Genomic DNA, 24,369 nt, shown 5'->3' with positions numbered 1-24,369 from the left:
CGGCATTATGGTATGTTTCTGTGTCCAAAAGTGTGTTTAGCTATAAAAAAAAGTATGAGGCTGACAGTTATGTTAATCAAGGCTGGTGTTTTCACAACTTGAGTGTAATACTTTTCTAATTGTATATATATATATATAAATATATAGCAGGCTGATATTCAAAATTTGTGATGCAAAGCTCTGATTATCAGAGGAATTATAACTGAGTCAAGTGATTAGGAACTATATATCTTTTTTTTACATAATATAATTTAAGTAATAAATTTACAAAACATAATTTACAATGATATAATTTCAATCCACCACATCACTCTAACGTTACAACAACTTCTTACGTTAAATTTGATATCATTCAGCTTTATTTTAAATATTATCTGGGACAAAGGCTTAGCAACGTCGTATCTATGTGACGTATTTCTATACCGGAAGTTGCAGTCGGAGGTCATCGTCCCGGAGTAACCTGTCTACGAATCATCACATCACCCCACTCTCTGCCGTTGCAGCGTCTGTTGGAGCTCTGTGACCTCATCATGATGTGATTTTTTTTCCCTTTTTTTTTCTTAATTTCATCAGCGCTGAAGCCAGAGATGTCCGACTTACAATTATTTCATTGATTTGTTTGAGTTAACTTTTTTTTTCAGAATTTCGTGTCGGTTCATCTCTACCGGTAAGTTACGTGCCGAGTTTAGCCAAAATATGCATTGCCGGGTTTGTCATGTGGAGACACTTTGCCGGTGCTGCAGTACAGTAAATTATGTAGTGCCCAGTTCAGACGGCGCTGCTGACTACATTATCCGTAGCATTAAAATGGTATTAGCTGCTAACCGGTAAGTTAGCCTTATATTAGCATCTTCGCCTCAGCTTATCTTTAGCTGCTGTACAGTCGAGGGCTAGCTTTGACAGGTAATGTCGCGTCGGCACAACGTTTAACAGATGTCCGCTCAAGGTTTTTTTAAATAAATATTTTATTTTGCTTTGGGGGGTTCAGTTAGGCTACGTATTGTCGCCGCTGTGATGTTGTAGCGAAAATGTCTGGTCTCAGTGCTCGGCTTGTTTTTCTGGTCCCGCGAGCAGTTATCGATAGGTAAGGTGTGCCTTACGTTAGAGGAGTTCCTTTCCACTCTCTGGCAGGCGAAAAATGACAAAAGCTAGGTACGCAGTTAGTCGTTGTTGTTTCCACGTGTATGTTGTGACAACTTAGCTATTACAGTAAAAGCAAAGTCCAGCAGAGTCCTCTTGCTGTCACTTTTAAATTAAACACCGAATAACATTTAAATAAGCTGCCATTTACGTGCACCGACTTCCCTCAAATCCAACTTTATTTATAAAGAACCTGACTCACAACAGAGGGCTTTACGTCACATTCAAACAGGTGCAATTTGCAAAAAGGTTTAAACACTGGGACTTGAACTGAAACACTTTTGTTATTGAATAAATACTAGAGGTAGACATTAAAAAATAAAATATATAAATCATAAAAAGCATGAATTCAAAAATGGGAAGATTAGTGAATGAAAACACTAAAAAAGGGGAGGGGGAGAGAACATTATATAAGTGGAAGTTAAATAAAATAAAACTTACTGTTGTTTCCTTAAAATAATTATAAAGGTAGTTAAGACTGAGTTCAATTAGAAATTAATAGAAAGTCAAACTGGTAGTACAATAAGATTAAAATAAGTGTGCTAAAAATTGCAAATAAAGTAACTAAAAGCAAAACTAAAGGTGGTTTAAAATTGTATCCATAAATGCCTATTCATGGTTAATATTATTTCTGGATTCAAACATGACTAAAGTCCACCTGGTGTCATGCTTTTTAATATATGACACTGCATGTATTAAATGTTTGAACAATGCCTCAGATGGTTCTGGACTGATGATTACTGGTGAAAGAATGGCAATAATTAATTTCATATATATTTAACTTCAACAAGCAAGTTCAAGATGTGTTGCAGCCTTCAGCTTGAACCCTCGTGTTGCAATGTGACTTGCATTATCAATAAAACTAAAGTTTATGCAACCCAGTTTTGCAATTTGACAAACAGCATAATGTTCCAGTCAGAGATATGTGATCTGATTACTGACCTCTGGTCCTCCTTTATAACTGCTGCCGCCGCCTCTGGTCTGCTTCTCGTCAGTGTTTGCAGCCTGCTCGTGTCGTCCAGCCATGGCACAGCAGGACCGCGCTGCCCAGAAAACCCCCGCTGCCGGAGCCCTGCAGTCTCACTTCCTCGTGGGGTCCGTGTCGGAGGAGAACTCGGAGGATGAAATCCAAGGCAAGGCAGACGCGCAGCCGGAGGAGAAGGACATCCGCTCGGTGTCACCGTCTTCCGGTAGCTCTGACAGCACCAGCGACATGGGTTTCGATCACATTGACGGGCCTATCCACAATCTAAGGTTAGAATCCAAATCTGGGTACGTATTCTGATCATGTTTAGTTAAAAACGTTTTCTTCTTGTAGGAGATGTCTTGCCCACTTGAAAAATGTAATTTTTTTTGTTTTTCTGGAAATTGTCATTTTGAATTGAAGGCTGTTTTCATGACTTATCTGAAGAAAATAAATCTGTGGTGCAGTATTAAAAACAAAGCATGTTTTGTTTAGAGTTTGTACAGGATAGGCTCCCTTTTCTAGTACATGTGAAAAACGCCATTTCCCTAGTTAGGCATCAGTAAAGGGTTTCACTGTGTGCTCAGACTGTGAGGTTGTCCAAGAGAGCAGGCACAGACTTCAGAATGTTGGTTTGGGAAAGCTGTGAAACGCTCACACACAGAAATCTTTTATCCGACTGTCAGGAGAAGATATTCAGCACTGGTAGATTTTTATTTGCTCTATTAAAGGACACAGAGGAAAGGTCTCTTCAGACCTTTCTGTTAGTGTCCCAAGAGATTCTCTACCTTTTTTTTCCACATACACAGATGGGAGTTTTCCTCAAAAGTTTCACATAAATCCTGGGTGTCTGCATTTGTTTTCTCAAGAAATTCCTTCTGTAAAACTATATACCTTCTCCTTTAACTTTGAATAAATAAGCTTGCACGTTTTCAGTGTTTTTCAGGTGTATCTTTCTATTAAATATTGTTCAAATTTGCAGTGTGCAAATTAGTACAAGTAGCAACTTTATGCACATTCTTTGTCCTATTTAGTTTGGGAGAAGAGGGACTGAACTGAAACGAGACAGGAGGGTAGCTTTGAAACTAGAAATACTGGATGGGAGTGTCCAAAGGTTGATAGGACCAGGGCATTTACAGATAAAGCCAAAAACGTGCCTAAGTTAGTTTCTTTAAAGTCATTCGCCTTGTGCCAGAGATCCCTGCCATGATGCAACAGTTCAGTATCAGGCCATAGAAGCCAACCAGCCAAACAAGCTCAGGCTCCACCACACCCACCGGCTGAAAGGTTCTCTCCTCCCACAAGTGCTGCCCACTTTCCCCAAAGCTCTGATTTCAGCAGATGTTTAATTAATAGAGCTTTGCCAATCCTGTTGAGACGCTTGTCTAAACTTGTGAATATGGAGGAGTAATGAGCTATTTGCTGTACATTTTTCGATATGTTTACAATACACACTTTTTCCCATTCATATTGTCCAGTTTTGGGGTTGTAGTGCGAAAAGCCTTTGTCCCAGTCATCTTTAGGTTTTGCTTAACATTTATTTTTGTTGTTTTCTAGAAGTTTCTGTGCGTTTGTGTAATCCTCGCAAACGAATAATTTTGTTAGAGATTTTGTAGTTTAATCCTGTTGCTTGTCAATAAGAGGTGATATCAGTGTGTTTTTATCTACCGGGCTGTAAACAGGAATATTTTTTTCCATCATCCACGGCTGCTAAAACCATCACTTGGGTTGGTTTGACAGTTTAACAAGCTACTTAACTTTCCCGCTTTTTTTTCCAGAACTTGAGGTCTGATGAAGAGATATGATATGGTCTCTTTGTTTTTTATTTTTTAAACAGGCCGAGCATGTCAGGGCTCCACTTGGTGAAACAAGGGAGAGATCGCAGGCGAATTGATCTCCAGAGGGACTTCACCGTTGCGTCACCTGCTGAATTTGTCACTCGCTTTGGTGGGAACAAGGTCATTGAAAAGGTAGCTGATTTTACTATTTGCTCCTCACTCAGAACAGATTTGTGAATGGAGGCTTAATGTTAAAAACAATCCATATTAAAAGTTTATATAACTTTATTGTTGTGACGTCATAAGACCAAATTGGCATTATTATTAACTCAAACATTTTCTTTCTTCAGGTTCTTATTGCCAACAATGGCATTGCTGCAGTGAAATGCATGCGCTCCATCCGCCGCTGGGCCTACGAGATGTTCCGCAATGAAAGGGCAATCCGCTTTGTTGTCATGGTGACCCCAGAAGACCTGAAGGCCAATGCAGGTAAGTTTTTAGCAAGATTTCTCTGAATATCTCTCGTTCAAGACCTCATTCTGGATGGAACATGTCTCCTCCGTTCTTTTTCTTAGTTTTCTCTTTTTTTATATGAGATTATTGAGTTTTTTTTGTATTTTACAGAATACATCAAAATGGCAGATCATTATGTGCCTGTGCCAGGAGGAACTAACAACAACAATTATGCCAATGTTGAGCTCATTCTAGACATTGCAAAACGAATACCTGTTCAGGTACAACTGGCATCAGTCTTAGCTGTTACTAATCATTAGCTCATCAAATGAACGGCCATGTTTTTATTTCCTGTAGGCGGTGTGGGCTGGATGGGGTCATGCCTCAGAGAATCCCAAACTCCCAGAGCTCCTTCAAAAGCATGGAATTGCTTTCATGGGTAAAGGAAATTGGGCTCTTTGTTGACCTGCTATTTTTTCGTTTAGTAAACTTAAAAGTTTTTTTTTTTTCAAAACTCTCTTTTTAGGTCCTCCAAGTCAGGCTATGTGGGCTCTTGGGGACAAAATTGCCTCCTCCATCGTAGCTCAGACGGCTGGTATTCCAACCTTACCGTGGAGCGGAGCAGGTAGGTCACACGTTCTGTTACACGTTCTTAACTTATTGGGAGTTATTGGTCAACTTTCAACATTTACAACTTCTTAAAATCTGTTTTACTTTCTATCTTCTTGCTTTTGATTTTGGATGCTTTTGGTTTCTGAAAATCAGGCTTGACAGTTGAATGGACGGCGAACAACCAAAAGAAGAAAATCATCAATGTTCCGCAGGAGCTGTATGAGTGTGGCTGTATCCAGGATGTGGAAGATGGCCTCAAAGTAAACTCAGAATCCAGATGAGAGATCATATTTCCACGTGAATATGCACGTGAACTGCTAATATCTGCACGTTTTCTGGGAATCTTTGTTCTCATTCCCAGGCGGCAGAGAAAATCGGTTATCCTGTGATGGTGAAGGCCTCAGAAGGAGGTGGAGGCAAAGGAATCCGCAAAGTCAACTGTGCTGATGACTTTCCTAACCTTTTCAGACAGGTATGAGCAAATGTAAATGCCTTAATCCTGTGATAGTGTTTTCTCAGTGTTTTCTGACTGCAGGATTTTACTTTTTCCTTGTGGCGGTTTAGGTCCAGGCCGAAGTTCCAGGATCGCCCATTTTTGTCATGCAGCTAGCCAAACACGCCCGTCACCTGGAGGTGCAGATTTTAGCTGATCAGTATGGAAATGCCATTTCCCTGTTTGGCAGAGACTGTTCTGTGCAGCGGCGTCACCAGAAAATCATCGAGGAGGCTCCTGCTACTATAGCTACTTCTGATGTGTTTGAGGACATGGAAAAAGTACAACAAGTGGAGTTTGGAAAAATGCAGATAGGTTTAATCCAGTTCGAGCCTTGATTTTAAGTCTTTTTTTTTTTTCTTTCTCCTCAGTGTGCGGTGAAGCTGGCCAAGATGGTGGGCTACGTCAGCGCAGGCACAGTGGAGTACCTCTACAGCCAGGATGGCAGCTTCTACTTCCTCGAACTCAATCCCCGTCTGCAGGTGGAGCACCCCTGCACTGAAATGGTGGCTGATGTCAACTTGCCTGCTGCTCAACTGCAGGTCAGTCTGCCACCAAAGCCCGACTCTGTTACAGATAGCGATACAACTCATACACATCAATTCCCATCCTGTAGTTGACAAAGTTTGCATTCTTTACTGTCATGACGGATCTGATGGGGCCCCCTGTCTCCTTGGCAACCAGCTGCAGAAGACATTGTGATCAATTTGGGGGTTTTAGCAGCAATAGGTCACATGGATTGTTCTGCAGTGTTTTGTATTGTGTGTAAATAGGTCAGAGACAGTAGAGCTGAAGGGTTGGGGAAGCTGAGTCAAGCTGATTGGGTGTTAGTGTGGGAGTGACACATTCAGTGGCTCTGCAGATGAGCTCTTTTTCAAAGCAGTAACAACGCTCATCGTCAGTTTTAAAGTTACTTGCCTTTTTCTTGTAAACTGAAAATAAAATGCTCATAATGTTTAGATAAGCATGCAAGAGAAAAGCTACTTTTTTCATTCAGATACTTTTATAATAGTATGTGCTGTTTATTCCCCCTTCTTTTCAATTTAGCTGGAATACATGAAAACATTTTATTTTAATGCACTTGTTATCAGATTGCCATGGGTATTCCTCTTTATCGGATCAAAGACATCAGGATGCTTTATGGAGTCCAGCCCTGGGGAGACTGTCCCATCGACTTTGAGAGTCTGACGAATGCTCCCTGTCCCCGGGGTCACGTCATTGCTGCACGCATTACCAGTGAAAATCCTGACGAGGTACAAGATGTTCTCTCTTTTTTTTTTTTAACAGAAAATATTTACTGCAGGAGGTCACACAGATACTGCGGTTTCTTGTTCATAAAATATTGTGTCTGTGTGATTGCAGGGTTTCAAGCCAAGCTCTGGAACAGTGCAAGAGCTGAACTTCCGCAGCAACAAGAACGTGTGGGGTTACTTCAGCGTTGCAGCAGCAGGGGGGCTGCACGAGTTCGCCGATTCCCAGTTTGGACACTGCTTCTCCTGGGGAGAGAATCGCGAAGAAGCCATCTCGTGAGTAAACTTTGGATTTTAAAACATAGTTGCGTCATACACATATAATTTATTTTTATGTGATAATATACTGCCCCCACACCCAAAATAAAAAAAAATGTCTCCCATCTAAGGCAAGCAGATAAGAGGCTTCTCTTGAATATGCACTGAAACAACTAAAATGTTTTCATATTTTCACAAGTTAGTTTTCCTACTGATGCAGTGAGCTGCTTCTCATTCTTTATACCAATGGGTCCCCACATATATGCATGCGTGTTAACAATTAAACTTGCTAATTTGTCTTTTCTTTATCTGTAATAAATTTGAGTTAGTTGGTTAGCAAACACCTTACATACCTCTGTCCAGAGATAATACGTCAGGATGTTTGTAGCTTGTTTCAAGCTTTTCTTTTTTTTTTTTTTAATTTCTTAAAAAAAAAGAATTCCCCAGGCTGAGATTATCAAAGTACATCTTTCTATGGATCTTAGTACTGAATAGGATAATAACTCAAATCCTGAGACTAAAAGTCTAACGGCTTCTCTTGACATCCAAAACTTTTGTCATCGTACGTCTGCTTTTTTTTTAATCCATTTGAAGACAGGCACATTCATCACTGAGATATTGTTTGTCCTCTGTGATAGAAATTTAAAACTGCAACGCTCATAATTCATTTCATAAGTAAGTAAGTAATGGTGAAATGGCAATAAATTTCCTTCCAAGTCACGCTGCAAATCAGTGCGTAGAGATGGGAGCCTCCTGACTGTGAAACAGTGAGACATAATTTTTTACATATGCTGTATATATTGGCCGCCACTGACTGTAGGCTTTAAGTTCATTGATCATTTTTCGGGACATGCTTAAGACCGTTACATAAATCAGATCTGAACAGAAAGAAATGTGCCCCTGAATGCATCAAATTTGCCTTTACAGTGCAACAGCAAGTTTGAGCCATAATCAAAGCTTACGGTGGTCCAACTAAATATTAGTGTTTGATTTATTTTTATTTTTATTATTGTTCCAGACAGTGCCTCTAATTTCTATGAAAGATGAGCAATCCTTAGTCCTTGCTTCTTGATTTTCTTTTTCAGCAACATGGTGGTTGCTCTTAAAGAGCTCTCTATAAGAGGGGACTTTAGAACCACAGTGGAATACCTCATCAAGCTCCTGGAGACTGAAAGCTTTCAGCATAACAGCATCGACACAGGCTGGCTGGACCGGCTCATTGCTGAGAAGATGCAGGTATGCAGCTGTGCACTTGCTGCCCTATACTGACAGTAAATATTTGAGACATTCCAGTGGCTGCACTGAAACTAAGCTGTAGACCAGTTTTGGGATAAGTGTTTACTTTCAAAGTAACTTCTTAGCATAACACATTATGTATGAAGTCTTGATCAGATAAGGTTGTTTAAAGAGTTCGTTGCCCACAGGCGGAGCGTCCTGATACCATGCTTGGAATTGTGAGTGGCGCTCTGCATGTGGCAGATGTCAGTCTAAGGAACAGCGTGTCCAACTTTCTACATTCTCTGGAAAGGTAAATAATTATTTTCTCAAATAACAGTAAAAAGTAAATTAATAAATTAAAAAAAAAAAAAAAAACCTACTCTTTGACCAGGGGCCAGGTGCTGCCAGCACACACACTACTCAACACCGTGGATGTGGAGCTGATATATGAAGGCACCAAGTACGTTCTGAAAGTGACCCGTCAGTCTCCCAACTCGTACGTGGTCATCATGAACAGCTCTTTAGCGGAGGTGGATGTGCATCGACTCAGTGATGGAGGCCTTTTATTGTCCTATGATGGAAGTAGCTACACTACCTACATGAAGGAAGAGGTGGATAGGTAAGATTAAACTAATCTTTAAAACATGCATATCTTTTTTTTTTTTTCTTGCATTATAGTTTATCATAGACATGTTTTTTTTAGCTTAAAAAATTATATAATTAAATAGCTTAAATATCTGTTTTTGCTAAGACTAATTTATTTATTCATTCATTCATTTGTTCCTAAAGGTATCGCATCACAATTGGAAACAAGACCTGTGTTTTTGAAAAGGAGAACGACCCCTCGCTGCTGCGATCTCCTTCAGCAGGAAAAATCATTCAGTACTCAGTTGAGGATGGCGGACACGTGTTTTCTGGCCAGTGTTATGCTGAAATAGAGGTACAGTGTGTTTAATGCTTCTGTGTGTATTCTCCACCATGAAACAGATATGTTGTTCTTCGGTTTGTGCAGCTGTGTAGATGTTGAGTTTATCGCTGTGAATATCAGGTGATGAAGATGGTAATGACCCTCACCGCTGCTGAGTCCGGTTGTATCCACTATGTTAAAAGAGCCGGAGCAGCTCTGGAGCCTGGGTGTGTCATCGCCAAACTGCAACTGGACGACCCCAGCAGGATACAGCAGGTAGTCCGTCTTTGGCTTAATGCAGTGTGCCCAAATGTTTGTTATGTGTCAAATCCCTGAGGTTTTACAAAATGAACAAATGTGTTTCTGTTTAGTTCAGAATATTAGTATTTTGAGCAAGAACAGTAGTTTTAAGTAGAGATGCAACAATTTTGAGTTTGTGGGCCGAAAAAAGTGTTTTGATTCTTGTGCAACTCTGACATACCAATTTTGACCAATTTTGATTTCTCTCAAAACACTATAAATAATCCTTTTTTTAAATTCCTAATTTGTCATTGAATGCGATCCTGCTATACTGTATTCACAGGGGTTCAATTTGGGGAGGGGTAGTTTTAAAGTTGCCAGTATTAAAGATGGATTAAGCTGATGTTTATTGTTAATTTTTTTTCTGGATTATCTGAAGTAACTTTCAGCCTCACCTGGATATATAAATAGCTTTTCATTTCTAACTAAATTTCAAATTTGACTGTCTCTTCGTAATAAAATGTTTACCGTAAATAAATTTAAATGATTGAACCACCTGTGAAAGTTGCTCTTTTGATGAGTGTGTGCACAGCAATGCTGTAACAGCTGATCTGAATATCGGGTATTTGTTTTATTCATAGGCGGATCTGTACACAGGGCCACTGCCTTCTGTCCAGACTGTAGCTCTGAGAGGTGAGAAGCTGCACAGAGTCTTCCACAACACACTGGATCACCTCGTTCACATAATGCATGGTTACTGCCTTCCTGAACCTTTCTTCAGTGCTAAGGTAAAAACGTTATGAACACTTGAGTGCACGGCAGCTTCAGCACATCCCACTGTGAACAGCTCCTGACCTACAAGTGCTGTGTGTGTCCGTCCCAGCTGAAAGAATGGGTGGAAAGGCTCATGAAGACCATGCGCGATCCATCTCTGCCACTCCTGGAGCTGCAAGACATCATGACGAGCGTGTCAGGCCGCATCCCCCCTGCTGTGGAGAAAGCCATCAAGAAGGAGATGGCTCAGTATGCCAGCAACATAACGTCTGTGCTCTGCCAGTTCCCCAGCCAGCAGGTGCCCCAACAACACTCAACATAGTCACTATGTTTGCAGAATTTTTTTTTTTTTGACATGTCATTTAGTTACAGGAAAACAAGTAACAAGCATCCCATTGCCTGAAAGTTATCTCCAGTTATAGAACAAATAACCAGCTTATTTCTGACAAAATAGGTGTTTTATAAAGTGAAAATAAAAGTGAAAATGTGTTTTTATTTTTAGTGATAATTTTTAAAAAGTTGCGCTGGAGTTTTGTTGCATATGAACTGCATACAATAATTGCAATAACTGCATGTAATCCATGGTGTTGCTGTTATTTTTGAAATATTAGTTTCCCTGACATAATTACAACGTATCTATTTTATTTAAAATCTACAGCCGTATTATATTATCATGGCTACATATACCAGGCAGGGTCTGATATTTTCTACACTAATACAAACCTGTTAGATTTTGCGTCTGTGTCTCTGGGATTAAAAGCTTATAAATCTTCACTGTTTACTAGGATTAAATGCTTTTATTAATTATCTCCCTTGTTTTCAGATTGCAAACATCCTGGACAGCCATGCTGCTACTCTGAACAAGAAATCAGAGAGAGAAGTCTTCTTTATGAACACACAAAGCATCGTCCAGCTGGTGCAGAAGTGAGTTACACACACTACGTAGTGACTCACTATGAATACGCATTAGCTTCTTTCTTCTTAGCACAAGTCCACACTGTTTTGTCATTACCAGGTATCGCAGCGGCATCAGAGGCCACATGAAGGCAGTTGTGATGGATTTGCTTCGACAGTATCTGAAAGTAGAAATCCAGTTTCAGAATGGTGAGGAGCATATTTTTAATACGTTTGCTGTGCTCACATGGTTTTCATACTAAGTGTTGCATTGACATTTGATGAAATGCTTTCATATAAGTTGTCCTGTACAGTTTTTGCCTAAGCTCTTATGCATTGCTTTGTTAACAGGACACTATGACAAGTGTGTGTTTGCACTTCGTGAAGAAAACAAAGGGGACATGGTCAATGTGGTCAACTATATTTTCTCCCATGCTAAAGTCACAAAGAAGAACCTGCTGGTTACTATGCTGATTGTAAGCATCCGTCTTTAACGAGGCAAAACAATTCAACCTAATAATTAGAATTGGATTCATAAATTTATAATATTTCTGTTCAGTTAGAGAAAAGTTTAGTTTTATCAGATATTTTATGAGAGAATTCTACCTATTATCTTTGAATGAAACTATGGCTTATGTATCTTGTAACCAAAAACATTGAGTGTATTGTGTTATTTTGCTAATTTTTTTGAGGGATATGTTTCTTAAAGCTTTTAGTGCATACTATAAATCATAACTGTCTAAGTCACTCTTTTTTAATTAGTATTGATTACCTAATACTTAGTAGAACTGTTAATTTTTCTGATGTAAAAGAATGTGACATTTTGTACAAAGTATTACATGACAAACAATGTCTTGCAAACGAAGATGTGCATCAGACTATTTTACCCCATTTCCCGTGTCTAGGATCAGCTCTGTGGCCGTGATCCCACGCTGACCGATGAACTTATGACCATTTTGACGGAACTCACACAACTCAGCAAGACAACCAATGCCAAGGTGGCTCTGCGTGCTCGGCAGGTCAGATTTGGTCTCACCATTTTGTTTGCTGTAAAAGAAAACGACTCGAATCTCTCAAAACATGTAGAAATGATGCCTTGTTTTACAAAAAAGCAGAAAAAATAAAGTTATCCTGAAGTGGTTAAATCTGTTGATCAAGCTGAAGCAATTTTTAAATGTATTTCTAATTTCACCACCAGATGTCACTATATACTTTCCATTAAGGCAGAGAGTATTTAGTGATGTTATTTATTTTATTTTTTTTAGGTGAGAAAACATAATGAAACGTGATTATTATACACATGTTATATACGCTGGAAACTAATTGTAGTGTTGAAACTGCATGAAGGTAGATGCTGTCATAAGATGTCATAGGATAAGTGAAGAGGTATTGTTTCATCTTGTGCCTGAAGGACCTCATTAATCTTCCTCACGCAGGTCCTGATAGCTTCCCACCTTCCCTCCTATGAGCTACGTCACAACCAGGTGGAGTCCATCTTCCTCTCTGCCATCGACATGTACGGGCACCAGTTCTGCATTGAGAACTTGCAGGTAGGCAAAGAGCAACAGAGGCAACAGTCCCGGTAGCATCTAATACAGAACTTAACAGAGTTCGCAATAAATAATTACCCCCTTTTTCTTTCTTAGAAACTGATCCTTTCGGAGACATCCATCTTTGATGTTCTGCCAAACTTCTTCTACCACAGTAATCAGGTGGTCAGGATGGCTGCCCTCGAGGTGAGGCCAACTGTAATCTCAGCCTACAAATCAGCTCACCTGAACTTTAATTCAGCAGGTGTTTTTTTTTTTTAAATATATATGCCATTATTTATTTATTTTTTCTGTTATCAGGTGTACGTTCGCAGAGCATATATTGCCTACGAGCTCAACAGTGTGCAGCATCGACAGCTCAAGGACAACACATGTGTAGTAGAGTTTCAGTTCATGCTTCCCACGTCACATCCCAACAGGTATAACACATGAAAATGCTTACGGTCCCCCCCACATGCAATGTGTTACCTTTCTGCCACCCCCATCAGAACCTCCATGGCACCGTGGAGTCAGCCATTATTGTTGTATTCTAATATTTCCCTTAAACAACAAATTAATTTTAATGTGTAGTTGTTTGTAGCGTAGGTGAAGATTTGCTGTGGTCCAGCTCTCCCAATCTATGAAAGGAATAATTATGACAAATATGATGGCAGTTGGATGTCTTCCATGGTGCCATGGTCCTTCACAAACATTCCCGGCTATGTGCCCATGTTTATTGATGTTCATGTATTTCTCCTCATGTGCAAGGCTTAAAGTGTTTTAGTTTTTTAAAAGTGTGCATTACTTTAAAAAAAAACAAAAAAACAATATTCTGTTCACGTCTCAGAAGTGAGTTGGTCTTCTTTTTAAATATCCAGAAAAAGTAAGGAGTTTTTAAACTCTCGGTAAACATGATGATCAGAGAAAAACTCAAGCTAGAGATGAGATTGATCCTCTATGCTTATCATTTAAAAGCCTTCAATAGACAGTTTTGTGGCATTTCTGCCTGTCGGGGTTTTGCATCCAGCTCATACAGTTTGATTTGTCTGTGTGTGTGTGAGTTTTGATGTTTTTGCTTGCCGTTTCTACTCAGTGCTTGTATGTTTTTTATCCTCTTGTTATTTTTTGACACAATTATTCGTAGAAATCCAGTTTTCTCATCATTCCATTGCATGCTTCTTTTTTGCCAATGCTAAAATTAACCTTCATGTTTGTCTCCTGAGTGTGTACTTCACAACAGCATGAGTATTAAAAGATCCCCTCTTTGTTTGGAATTTATCACTGATCAAAGAGGCCTTAACATCTTATAATGCATGTTTTAAAAGGAGCAGTCAAGAAGCAAAATGTGTGCTTTTTTTTGACTGATGGTTAAAGTTCACTTTAGATATTAAACACAGAAAACACACAGATCTTGTTGCACACATTGCTCCATCTTGACTGTCTTCTTCTGCTGATACCTTACACTAACCACATAGTAATCAATGTTGTTTGATTGCAGAGGGAACATCCCCACTCTCAACAGGTATTGTACATGTTCTTTTTTATTGTGTTGACTACTAATTACTGTAGCTGCATGAGCCAAATCCAGTTGAAATATAGTGATTCTTAACAAAGTTGTTCAAACTGTTGAGTCCTCTGAAATTTTGCCAAATTATGCTGAATGTAAGTGTAGTGTGGTTAAGAAGTGATTTCTTTTTTTTTCTTTGTAGAATTTGACTGACAATAGCATGGCCCATTTTGTGTTTCTGTTAAATGTTTTGTTTGTGTGCGTCTTTTAAAAATCAAGTGTTTAGTCCTAACTGTTGCATTAAAATACTCCAGGATGTAATAAAGATGCTAATAACAATAGTCTGAGAGTTGTTGTAGACCAGTAAGACCATAGCTTAAACTTGTAACTGTCCTGCCAGGAAAATGCCCACTCCAGTCGCGGACAGTGTAAAAGCCTTGAACAGTAACTTAAAGGAACCTGAAGCCCAGGACCTTAAAACACAGGATAGTGAATTCAAGGATGATAATGCTGAGAAGAAAAATACCTCAGATGGGGAATCTGTGGACAGGTTTGAAGCACAAAACCTTCTCATTGGTTACTGTGGGTGCAACTTCTGATATATCTGTTTATAACCAAATGACACCAATCCTTATCTAAAGGTTCTCTCTGATTGATCTAGGGTTCCTTTTGCACATAAAAGTAATGTTGTACTTGTTTTATTTTGACTAATACAAGAACGGTCACCTTTTCATACTGTGTTGTTGCTTTGGAAGCATTCACTTCTCACGGTGAATATTTTCCTTATTCTTGCTTTTTATATTTGAACCTCAAACAGTTTTTATTCCTTTAAGAATTATTACTTGAAATGTTGGTTCTTTTGATACAAATTATTGCAGTTTCCTATGAACTCCCACAAGCAGAGACATTAAAACTGTTTTGAGGTTCTTTAAGGTGGACTGGGGGAACCTTCAGTCAGCCAAGTTGCGTTGCAGGTTTTTATAGCCGTTGTTTTCTGTCTGTATGTTAGGATGTCATTCTCATCCAACCTGAATCACTACGGCATGGTGCATGTGGCCAGTGTCAGTGATGTCCTACTCGACACATCTTTTACACCGCCTTGTCAGCGGATGGGAGCCATGGTCTCCTTCCGCTCCTTCCAGGAGTTCACACGGTCAGTTTTTGATTCAAAGAGAACAATAATTTCATGCAATAATTGACGAGAACTTGAAATAATGAAGTGTTGTTTGTGTTTTTCTCTCCTTTACAGGAACATAAATGATGTGTTGAGCTGCTTCTCTGACTCTCCTCCTACAAGTCCAATGTTCCCTGATGGAGGCAACCCTGTCCTGTACGGTGAAGAGGACAATAAGGTGAGAGGAACAGACCCCTGCCAGTCACAGGGACATGACAAGACCGTGCAGCCTTAAACTGTTTGTTTTGTCATTTAGAGTGTCCAGGATGAACCAGTCCACATCCTCAATGTGGCCATAAAGACTGACAGCGACATTGATGACGACGGTCTGGCAAAAATGTTTCGGGAGTTCACTCAGTCAAAGGTGAGGACTCTGGTGACAACAAGGCCTAACTTCACATGGAACTTTTATACATTTGAAATTCTTTAATAAGATTAAACAGTGTTAATATTTTTTTGTCTTCTTTCAGAAATCACTGCTGTTTGAACACGGCATCCGAAGGCTAACTTTTCTTGTCGCACAGAAGGTAAGCGCTCTTGTTGGTGTTTATTTTGACTGAACTCTGATCTCACAAGCTTTTACTTTGTCACCAAATGAGCAGTTCTTAATTGCATTTAGCAGAATGTGACAAATGAAATAAGACCTGCATGGGACTTTCTTTAATTCCTAATATTTTGTCAACATTTTTGTGGAATTGCATCACTGTGGTAATTACACTAATAATTTGCATTTGAAATTTAGCTCGTTTTCTCTTTGTATCTCTTCCTGCATGCTTCGCTTTTGCTCATTTTTGATGGTAGGATTTCAGGAAGCAAATCAACTGTGAGGTGGACCAAAGGTTTCATGTAAGTACTGAGAAATGACTGAAGTCTGGATGATTATTGCACATCTTACCAAAGAAGTGCTTTTTAAAAATCCTGTCAGTTGCAAAACATTTCCTCTTTTTAATCAATCAATTCAAAATAATTCAATAATTTAAACTAGCGGATTTTAAAATGCCAAATACATGTTAGGGATAAAAAAAACTTTTTTTCAAGAAGAATCATATTTATAAACAAAACTTTAACAATGTCTAAAATATTAACTATTTGGGATTTGCTGCAGTGTGTTTTGAGCCTTCACCACATCATAAAAGCTCCATTACTGCGAGCTCGTCTTGTTTCATGTGTAATTTTCCACAATAATGTGACCGCACACTCATGCATATTCAGGTAGCAGCTGGACCTTCAATCCGTTTTCTGATGAAGCATTTATCTTTCCAAGTTCAACCAATTATTTGGAGAACAGCCACTAACATTTAGAAAACACCAAAAAAGGACAGGAATTGAGTTGGGAGGAAAGCCCACGTCTTTCACCTGTCATTTTAACAATACCCTTTGATTTTTCTTTTCACCACGCCATAATGAGAGCTAATCATGCTAACTGTCTCCCTGTTACATGAAGCATCTTTTGCTAGTTTGCACAATTATGCATGCTCACTGCTCACTCCCCCCTCCCCAAAAGAAGACTTTTCTATAGCTCTGTAATGTTCAATAAAATGATATTAATCACAGTGTCAAATCATAGCTGCGGAGGTTTGCAGTGTGTGTACTATAGCAGCTCTCTCATCATCATGTAGGCTGGGAGATGATAAGAGCATCTCCAATCGCTCTGGCATTGTTTGGGCAAGTGGGACACTTGATCTGATAACGTCAAACAGCGCTGCCAGGCATTACTCAGAGGATCGCGTGTCTCTGAGGAATGGAGATATTTTATTCATTAGCCTAGTGAGTGGTGCTTGTGTATGTAGCCTGTTAGCACAGAGATGATAACTTGCTGCCTTTTGTGAATACTCTGTGATTCTTTGACAGATAAATTATAGAATAAAAAAAAATTAGCGCAGGGCGTTTTGCATTTAGAGCACTGCATTAAACTCCATTTTTACTTGTCACAGAGCGCTGAAAGCAAAAAACCAGACTGGGTAATTTTGCCTGCTGTAAGGTTTGAAGCTATTCATTTAGGGTCCCAGTGCGTAAGCACTGAAACACCCATTCTTCTGTTTCCGTCCCAATTTTCGATTCACATCTCTGCCAGCAGCTTTGGAAAAAACATGAAACGAGTGACTCGTTTAGGAATAGTGTGCTATAACTGTTGGTAGCAAGGAAAAATAAAAATTCTGTGAAAAATGTCCCGATAGACAACAATAGAATTTTGGTGAAAAGAGAGAAAGCACAGTCCAATTTGTAGCTCTATGGCTCAGGCGTACTTCACTGTAGAAACATCATTCAAAGTTTAAACAGGATACAGAGAGTTGGACCTTACGAGACCAAACTGGCATACTAATAATAGCTTCATTGGTATTTACACAATTTCAGGTTTGGTTATATTATTTTGGGGGGATTTTACTACAGTTTGGTCAACTTAGAGTGCGATGAGCACGCACTGTAACTTTTGAGCTGTCTGAACTTTTCAAAATGTTCTTCTCATGTCTCCGAACTTTGCACTTCTTATACAGGTTTTATGTCAAAACATAGGCATTTTTGTCTTGTTTCACCTAGTGTGTCACTCACTGCTAAAGAACAAGGTTCTAATCTCAAATCCACCCAGGATGCAGAGTGTACAACCAGACTTCTATAGACTGCCATTTCATTTGAGCTCTGACTTTTTTGTCTCTTACTTCAAACACTGTAGACTTGTAAACATGATCAGGCATGAACAGATGCTTCTGCCACTTGCAGTCCTTTTTATCATTTTCACTGTGTCGGTTGTAGTTTTTGCCCAGTGTCTGTTCGTTTGAGGCTTACTTTCTACTGTGTTTTCTGTATGCCTATCTAATTAAGTTTGCTGTCCAGGTTTGAGAGACAGGTGTGTCGTTATCACTGTGAGCCTAATGAGCCTCTGGCAGTAGCTGTAACAGTCCTTTTGATCTTGGTTCTCATCATACTTCTTATTCAATTTATACATCAAAATGTCAGCATTTTGTCGGCTTAGATTATTATAAAAGTTACAAATTACTTTTGGGGCTTTATAGTGATGATGTATGTCGGCATTTCTGCCAGTTGCTGCATGGCCACTTTTCAAATTTTCTTCAGAAAATAAAAAACTTCAGTTAAAAATCAAAGTTAAATTTGATTTATCATTTTTAATGTAAAAAAATTATATATGCAGCCAATATGTTTGTTATTTACATTTATTTATTTGTCTATATTTATTAATTTTATTTATCTACACAGAGGGAATTTCCCAAATTCTTCACATTTCGTGCCAGAGACAAGGTAGGTGTTACCATCTAATGTGTCAGATTGTCTTTCCTCCTCTGAATGTCTTTCCTTATGGCTCCAAAATATTAAAGTCATTATTTACTAAACAAAAAACAAAAAAAACAACTATTTATATTTAATTAATTTGCATTGTATTGTTATGGCGTTAACATAAACCCAATGGGTTTGAAAACAAAATAGAATTGACACCAACATCTCTCTTTCAGGCATTGCTAAAATCTATTCCACACCAGTCAGGGATGGCTCTTCTTGACCACTGTGCCTGATAGTTTCTTTAAAATGGCACCACTAAAACTCATTATTGTAATGAAGTCTTTAATTATGTTCCCCATTAAAGAGAAATGACACCCATTAGCAGCTTTCTGAGATTAAGATTGTTCAGGATTTCATTTACTTAGTACAGTATGTGGCTCACAGGCATTTTTCTACTTTTATATACACTCTGGACTCATAAAGTCTACTACTAATTTTGTCATTTTGTAAGCATATTGACCTTTTACTTTGAGAGTAAATATAAAAAAGAAAAGACTTGAAGAAACCTTGTAGTATTGTTTAACTCTTAAAGCTTTTGTCTCGTCTGTTTCTCAACAGTTTGAGGAGGACAGGATCTATCGGCATTTGGAGCCGGCGTTGGCGTTCCAGTTGGAGCTCAACCGCATGCGTAATTTTGCCCTAACTGCCATTCCCTGTGCCAATCACAAGATGCACCTCTACCTGGGTGCAGCCCGGGTGGAGGTGGGCACAGAGGTTACAGACTACCGTTTCTTTGTCCGAGCCATTATCCGCCACTCAGATCTGGTCACAAAGGTGAGAAAACAACAAAAGACTAATCGTTTTATGAGTGATAAAGACTTTAAATTTATTAATTCTATCATATATATTTGCACCTGTTCATATTTGTAAGGGTTCTACACACTTACTGTGTGTTTGATTGTATAATAGGAAGCCTCTTTTGAATACCTTCATAATGAAGCAGAGCGTCTGCTGCTGGAAGCCATGGATGAACTGGAGGTGGCTTTCAACAACACGACTGTACGAACTGACTGCAACCATATTTTCCTCAACTTTGTCCCTACAGTCATCATGGACCCATCAAAGGTTTGCAAAACAACTACAAACACACAGGGCACTTTAGTATCAACCCTTTCTAATCTGTCTCACCCAACTTTAGATTGAGGAGTCTGTGCGCTCCATGGTGATGCGTTACGGCAGCCGTCTGTGGAAGCTTCGCGTCCTTCAGGCTGAGCTGAAAATCAACATCCGCCTGACTCCGACAGGGAAGCAAATCCCCATCCGCCTCTTCCTCACTAATGAATCGGGCTACTATCTGGATATCAGCCTGTACAAGGAAGTCACCGACTCCCGAACGGGACAGGTGGGGCCCAAAGACCGACAGGTGGGGCACTCATACATTTTCCATCTCCTTTGCTTTTTGTCCAGATTCAGGCAAGGGGCTGCAACTCCATCCTGGAAACCTCAACTCCTGGCTGCAAAAAAATAGATTATTTAAATTTTTTAAAAATTATCATTTTATACATTAAATCAAAACCCTTAGGAATTATTAATTGTTCTTCAGATCCAGTATGGTTTTGTGCCCTTATCCTGAAGGACATTTGTTTTTAAATATTTTTTTTGTTGCAGCAGATCAGGTAAGATTTGCTTCATCCAGCCATCTGGTCATCACCATCCTTCATCATGTAGATTCATTCATTAGGAAATGAATGTTGAATAGTTTAAATCTGCATAAAGCAAGAAATATTCAAAAATTTCAAATAAGAAATATTTTTTGATGAATATTTTGTATTTAGCTTTTGATCAGTGTTTGCTTTCAGTTTCTTATTTTTAAAACTACCAATTTGTTTGTATTTGACTGTTATAGATTTTTTTAAGGATGAGTTTAACGAAACTATTGGGCAAATTTGTGATGTTTAGATTAAGAAAAAAGCAAAAGAGCAAGTGGATTTTTTTTATTTTTTTGGTGTTGGCTTGGCTCAACAGATCATGTTTAATGTACAATGTTGAATGATTCAAAGTGATTGCTAGAAATCTGTGTTTTTCAGATTTCCAACACAGTTGCACTTTAAATTTGATTTGCCAATGGCACTGCAACATCTCATAGTGATACACATCACACTTCTTTTTTGTTTGTTTGTTTTTTTGTCATCTTAATCCCATACCTGTAAAAGTGGTCAATATTTTCTGTAAATACACTTAACAAATCCTTTTTTTTCTCCAGATAATGTTCCAAGCATATGGGGACAAACAAGGCCCCTTACATGGAATGCTCATCAATACTCCTTATGTCACCAAGGACCTGCTACAGTCTAAACGCTTCCAGGCACAATCTCTGGGCACCACCTACGTCTACGACTTTCCAGAAATGTTCAGACAGGTAGCATTTAAAAAAAAAAATAAAACAAACCAAAAAAGAAACAGTTTGGTTTAGCTTTTGCTTTTCCAAAGATTAAGCACTGTTTATCTGATTATTTTTCCTTTTTCTGTCTTTCAGGCTTTGAAAAAGCTGTGGCACTCTTGTCAGGCATATGCCCAATTACCCAAATGTCCTCTTCCTTCTGAGCTGCTCACCTTCACTGAGTTGGTTCTGGATGCCCAGGGTCAGCTGGTGCAGATGAACAGACTTCCAGGGGGAAACGAGGTCAGTGTTTTAGGCTTTAAAATAAAAGTTACACTCAATTAATTTGGCAATCAATTTTTTTCTTCCTTGGTGTTTCAAAGTGTGTAATTCACATTTTGCCCTGTAGGTGTCTCTGTTTCTTTAAGTTGTTTTTCTTAGATAATTCATTGCTTTATGGCATTTACTTTAGGAAAGATTCATCATTAAATTTTTGATTTGTTGTCCATATGCAACTCTAAAAGTACCATAGAGGATGATATTTTCCTCAACTTTTATTTATAAACTCAATCACAAACCATATTCAAATGAAGCTTTTGTATTGTATTGTATTGTTCTCATCGAGTATCTTCTCGTTCTCTATTGATTGTGTTATATTGTCTGTATTTGTCTGTCCAGATTGGTATGGTAGCATGGAGGATGACCCTGCGAACTCCCGAGTATCCTACAGGACGTGAGATCATAGTGATAAGTAACGATATCACTCACAAGATCGGGTCATTTGGACCTCAGGAGGACATGTTGTTCCTGCGAGCTTCAGAAATGGCACGAGAGTGCGGCATCCCTCGCATCTACATCGCAGCCAACAGCGGCGCCCGCATCGGCCTGGCGGAGGAAATCAGACATATGTTCCATGTGGCCTGGCAGGATCCAGTTGATCCTTACAAGGTCGGACAGCAGAGTCTCAAACTCAAAACATTCTACTTGAGAGCTTTTCTTTTCTAACTTGTGTTAAATGTTACCTAGAATTAACCAATGAGTAGATTTTCCAGTTTTACCCATAATCCAATATTAAGCAGCTGTTTTACACTCTTTACTCCAGATAGCCTTCTGATGTTTGATTAATTTTTGAAATGATGGTTTTGTATTGATAAGTGTAAACATTTACATATAGTATAATTAAAGCTGGTCTGACTAGCTTTCTAAACCTTTGCTCTTCATTTATTACTTGTTGCGTTGCATCTGTAACATCTATTTTTGTTGTAATTAAGTTGTGATTGCTGTATTCTCTGCAGGGTTTCAAATATCTCTACCTCACCCCTCAAGATTACAAAAAGGTCTCTGCTCTAAACTCTGTACATTGCGAACATGTAGAGGATGAGGGAGAATCCAGGTACTTCTTTTTTTTTTCATTTGTAGTAGTTTACTTGTTATGTACGGAAATGAATCCATAACCCGCTGTTGTATCAGTCAGGCATGCATGATTCTGTTGTAATCGAGTGAGCTTCAAACATGGAAAGTGTGTCTGGGTCACATCTGGTTTTGGTGGAATATATATCTTGTTGTGCAGGTACAAGATTACTGACATTATTGGAAAAGAGGAAGGACTGGGTGTGGAGAATCTAAGAGGGTCTGGAATGATCGCGGGAGAATCTTCTCTGGCTTACGATGAGATAATCACCATGAATCTGGTAAGGCTAATTTGTGTTCAAAAAGCTCATTTATCCATGTAGTCTGCTCCTTGCCCTTAAGCTAAGCACTTGTGTGACACAGAAAGAGCTGAAAAGCTGCCAAGTGGATACTTTGCACATACAGTATCCAAAGCTTTAAGATGCTTGTTTTGTCTCATAGGTCACATGTCGAGCCATAGGCATCGGAGCCTATCTTGTGAGGCTTGGGCAGAGAACTATTCAAGTGGACAACTCTCATATTATCCTTACAGGAGCTGGGGCCCTCAACAAGGTAGACATTTGTATTTCAGTGTAGGAGAAAGATAATTTACTTTGATTGTGATAGAGATGACAGAACGATGTGCAAATGAGCCGTCTCTTATAAATAAATTTGGCATTTTCATAAGAAAATCCCCTAAAATAAATGTCTCAGTATAACATTTTTAATAGTTTCTTAGTTTCTGTAAAAAACAATATATATATATATATATATATATTATATCACTAGTCTACTATGACTTTTGTGGCGTGTTCCTACTCGCTGAGCGAGCAATTTTAAGGCTCTCTTCTTTTGCTCTGCTCTGTTCTACAAGGATTCCCTTTCTGATCGCAGCCACAGGCCTGCCTGCCTGCCACTCAGAGGGGAATAATTGAAAGCGAACCATGAAGCTGTATTTGCATAGAAATAGAGTGACATGCCAGAGGCTGCAGTGCAGGACACCCATATCATTTGTTTTTAATCAAAATGAAAAGTTTCGCTGATGCAGATTGTTTTTTCTGCGTACATTCGACGAGCGTGTGTGTGTGTGTGTGTCTGCATGCTTCACTACCTCCTCCTGTCTTGCTTTCCATTCTTTGTCCTTGTCAGTGCATTAAGATGACTCCATTTCAAATTAGATGACAGATCACAACATGGTAAACCATGCAAATGGCCCAATGATGGTGCCTCTATTTACCAGAAGCTCTGTTAATTTTAGATAGCATCATAGTTTGTTTTTATTTGTAAGAATATTGGTGGTTTCTTACAAATCTCCACAATATAGAGGTGTTTTATTGTTGTAGGAAATTGGTTTACAGTTAATTGTCTAATTTTTAAACGTTAAACATGGCTTCAACTATCAGCACAAGAGAAGCATAAAGGGGTTTTTTTTTCTGCTCATTTATCATGCGGTTTCTTGGTTAATAACTGAAACTTAATAGGAAGCTGCAGGCGGCCTCTCAAAGATCATCATTTCATTAGCTGCTAGAAACGGCTCATTTTTTCATGGGGACTGGATAGTAACTACTGCCACAAATACCCCAGTGAGCTGTTGCTAGCATTTGGCCCCTCGTTTTCTCGCTCCCAGTCATCTCACTCAGTTTCTCCTCCAATATCTCCTCCTCCTCTCTCTGCCATGGAATCTTAATGAAGCCGGCGATGGCCGGAGGCTCAGGGGTTTTGTGTATGTCAAGGTGACTGTAATGCTTCTTGGGGCTGCCGCCTCTCCTGACAGCTTTAGGAGAGTGCCCTAGATTTGTAGCCAGATACATAACCATTAATGGTAATAAAGAAAGTAAATGATGGCTGGAAAGGTGAGCACTGAGGGTAGGGATTGAGCTCCACTCTGATTTTTATGGAACCATGTCAGCGCCCAGCCACCTGTTCTGAGCTGCTTATGAAAATAGGGTGGGCAGGGAGTGGGATTTTATGGCTTTAGGTTAGCATATGAGCTATGTGATGATAAAAGAAGTTAGGTGGCTTCCAACTTATAAACCAGTCAGTTTTACAACTTTTTGTCTAGAAGAGTCAGAACATGCATCAATAAATTTGATTTAAGCCAATGAAATGAAAACAAAAATGAATTTAAAATATGTTTGGGGTGGGTAAATTCACATCTGAGAAAATCCTCTATGG

General features: G+C 39.0%; 1 protein-coding gene across 12 annotated transcripts in view; it reads left to right on the top strand.

Annotated features, from left to right (window-relative positions):
• The first annotated feature begins 468 nt into the window (after positions 1–468).
• acaca (acetyl-CoA carboxylase alpha) overlaps positions 469–24,369 on the top strand; it is a 34,237-nt gene continuing 10,336 nt past the window's right edge. Inside the window, exons 1-44 of one of the 12 annotated variants that reach the window (XM_037979005.1) lie at positions 469–667; positions 2,136–2,412; positions 3,942–4,074; positions 4,233–4,371; positions 4,507–4,616; positions 4,693–4,774; positions 4,862–4,960; positions 5,101–5,207; positions 5,309–5,419; positions 5,512–5,730; positions 5,812–5,982; positions 6,532–6,693; positions 6,803–6,966; positions 8,034–8,184; positions 8,373–8,476; positions 8,558–8,785; positions 8,956–9,106; positions 9,215–9,349; positions 9,955–10,101; positions 10,197–10,385; positions 10,911–11,011; positions 11,103–11,191; positions 11,333–11,457; positions 11,887–12,000; positions 12,418–12,531; positions 12,628–12,717; positions 12,832–12,950; positions 14,009–14,032; positions 14,418–14,567; positions 15,027–15,170; positions 15,267–15,369; positions 15,448–15,555; positions 15,662–15,718; positions 15,993–16,037; positions 18,405–18,446; positions 19,044–19,259; positions 19,395–19,550; positions 19,624–19,848; positions 20,689–20,844; positions 20,962–21,108; positions 21,484–21,753; positions 22,101–22,198; positions 22,376–22,496; positions 22,657–22,767. In XM_037979005.1, coding sequence (XP_037834933.1) covers positions 2,165–2,412; positions 3,942–4,074; positions 4,233–4,371; positions 4,507–4,616; positions 4,693–4,774; positions 4,862–4,960; positions 5,101–5,207; positions 5,309–5,419; positions 5,512–5,730; positions 5,812–5,982; positions 6,532–6,693; positions 6,803–6,966; positions 8,034–8,184; positions 8,373–8,476; positions 8,558–8,785; positions 8,956–9,106; positions 9,215–9,349; positions 9,955–10,101; positions 10,197–10,385; positions 10,911–11,011; positions 11,103–11,191; positions 11,333–11,457; positions 11,887–12,000; positions 12,418–12,531; positions 12,628–12,717; positions 12,832–12,950; positions 14,009–14,032; positions 14,418–14,567; positions 15,027–15,170; positions 15,267–15,369; positions 15,448–15,555; positions 15,662–15,718; positions 15,993–16,037; positions 18,405–18,446; positions 19,044–19,259; positions 19,395–19,550; positions 19,624–19,848; positions 20,689–20,844; positions 20,962–21,108; positions 21,484–21,753; positions 22,101–22,198; positions 22,376–22,496; positions 22,657–22,767 — 5,775 coding nt within the window. In that variant the 5' untranslated portion in view covers positions 469–667; positions 2,136–2,164. Of the gene's footprint in view, positions 668–2,135; positions 2,413–3,941; positions 4,075–4,232; positions 4,372–4,506; positions 4,617–4,692; positions 4,775–4,861; positions 4,961–5,100; positions 5,208–5,308; positions 5,420–5,511; positions 5,731–5,811; positions 5,983–6,531; positions 6,694–6,802; positions 6,967–8,033; positions 8,185–8,372; positions 8,477–8,557; positions 8,786–8,955; positions 9,107–9,214; positions 9,350–9,954; positions 10,102–10,196; positions 10,386–10,910; positions 11,012–11,102; positions 11,192–11,332; positions 11,458–11,886; positions 12,001–12,417; positions 12,532–12,627; positions 12,718–12,831; positions 12,951–14,008; positions 14,033–14,417; positions 14,568–15,026; positions 15,171–15,266; positions 15,370–15,447; positions 15,556–15,661; positions 15,719–15,992; positions 16,038–18,404; positions 18,447–19,043; positions 19,260–19,394; positions 19,551–19,623; positions 19,849–20,688; positions 20,845–20,961; positions 21,109–21,483; positions 21,754–22,100; positions 22,199–22,375; positions 22,497–22,656; positions 22,768–24,369 lie in introns of those variants that run through there. The other 11 variants (XM_037979006.1, XM_017412616.3, XM_037979007.1 and 8 more) reach the window with 11 other exon arrangements.

Source organism: Kryptolebias marmoratus, linkage group LG13 (genome assembly GCF_001649575.2).
Source record: "Kryptolebias marmoratus isolate JLee-2015 linkage group LG13, ASM164957v2, whole genome shotgun sequence".
In the NCBI taxonomy this organism is placed as follows: domain Eukaryota; kingdom Metazoa; phylum Chordata; class Actinopteri; order Cyprinodontiformes; family Rivulidae; genus Kryptolebias; species Kryptolebias marmoratus.
Note: the sequence above shows the minus strand (reverse complement) of the source record. Positions and strands in the feature narration are given on the sequence as shown.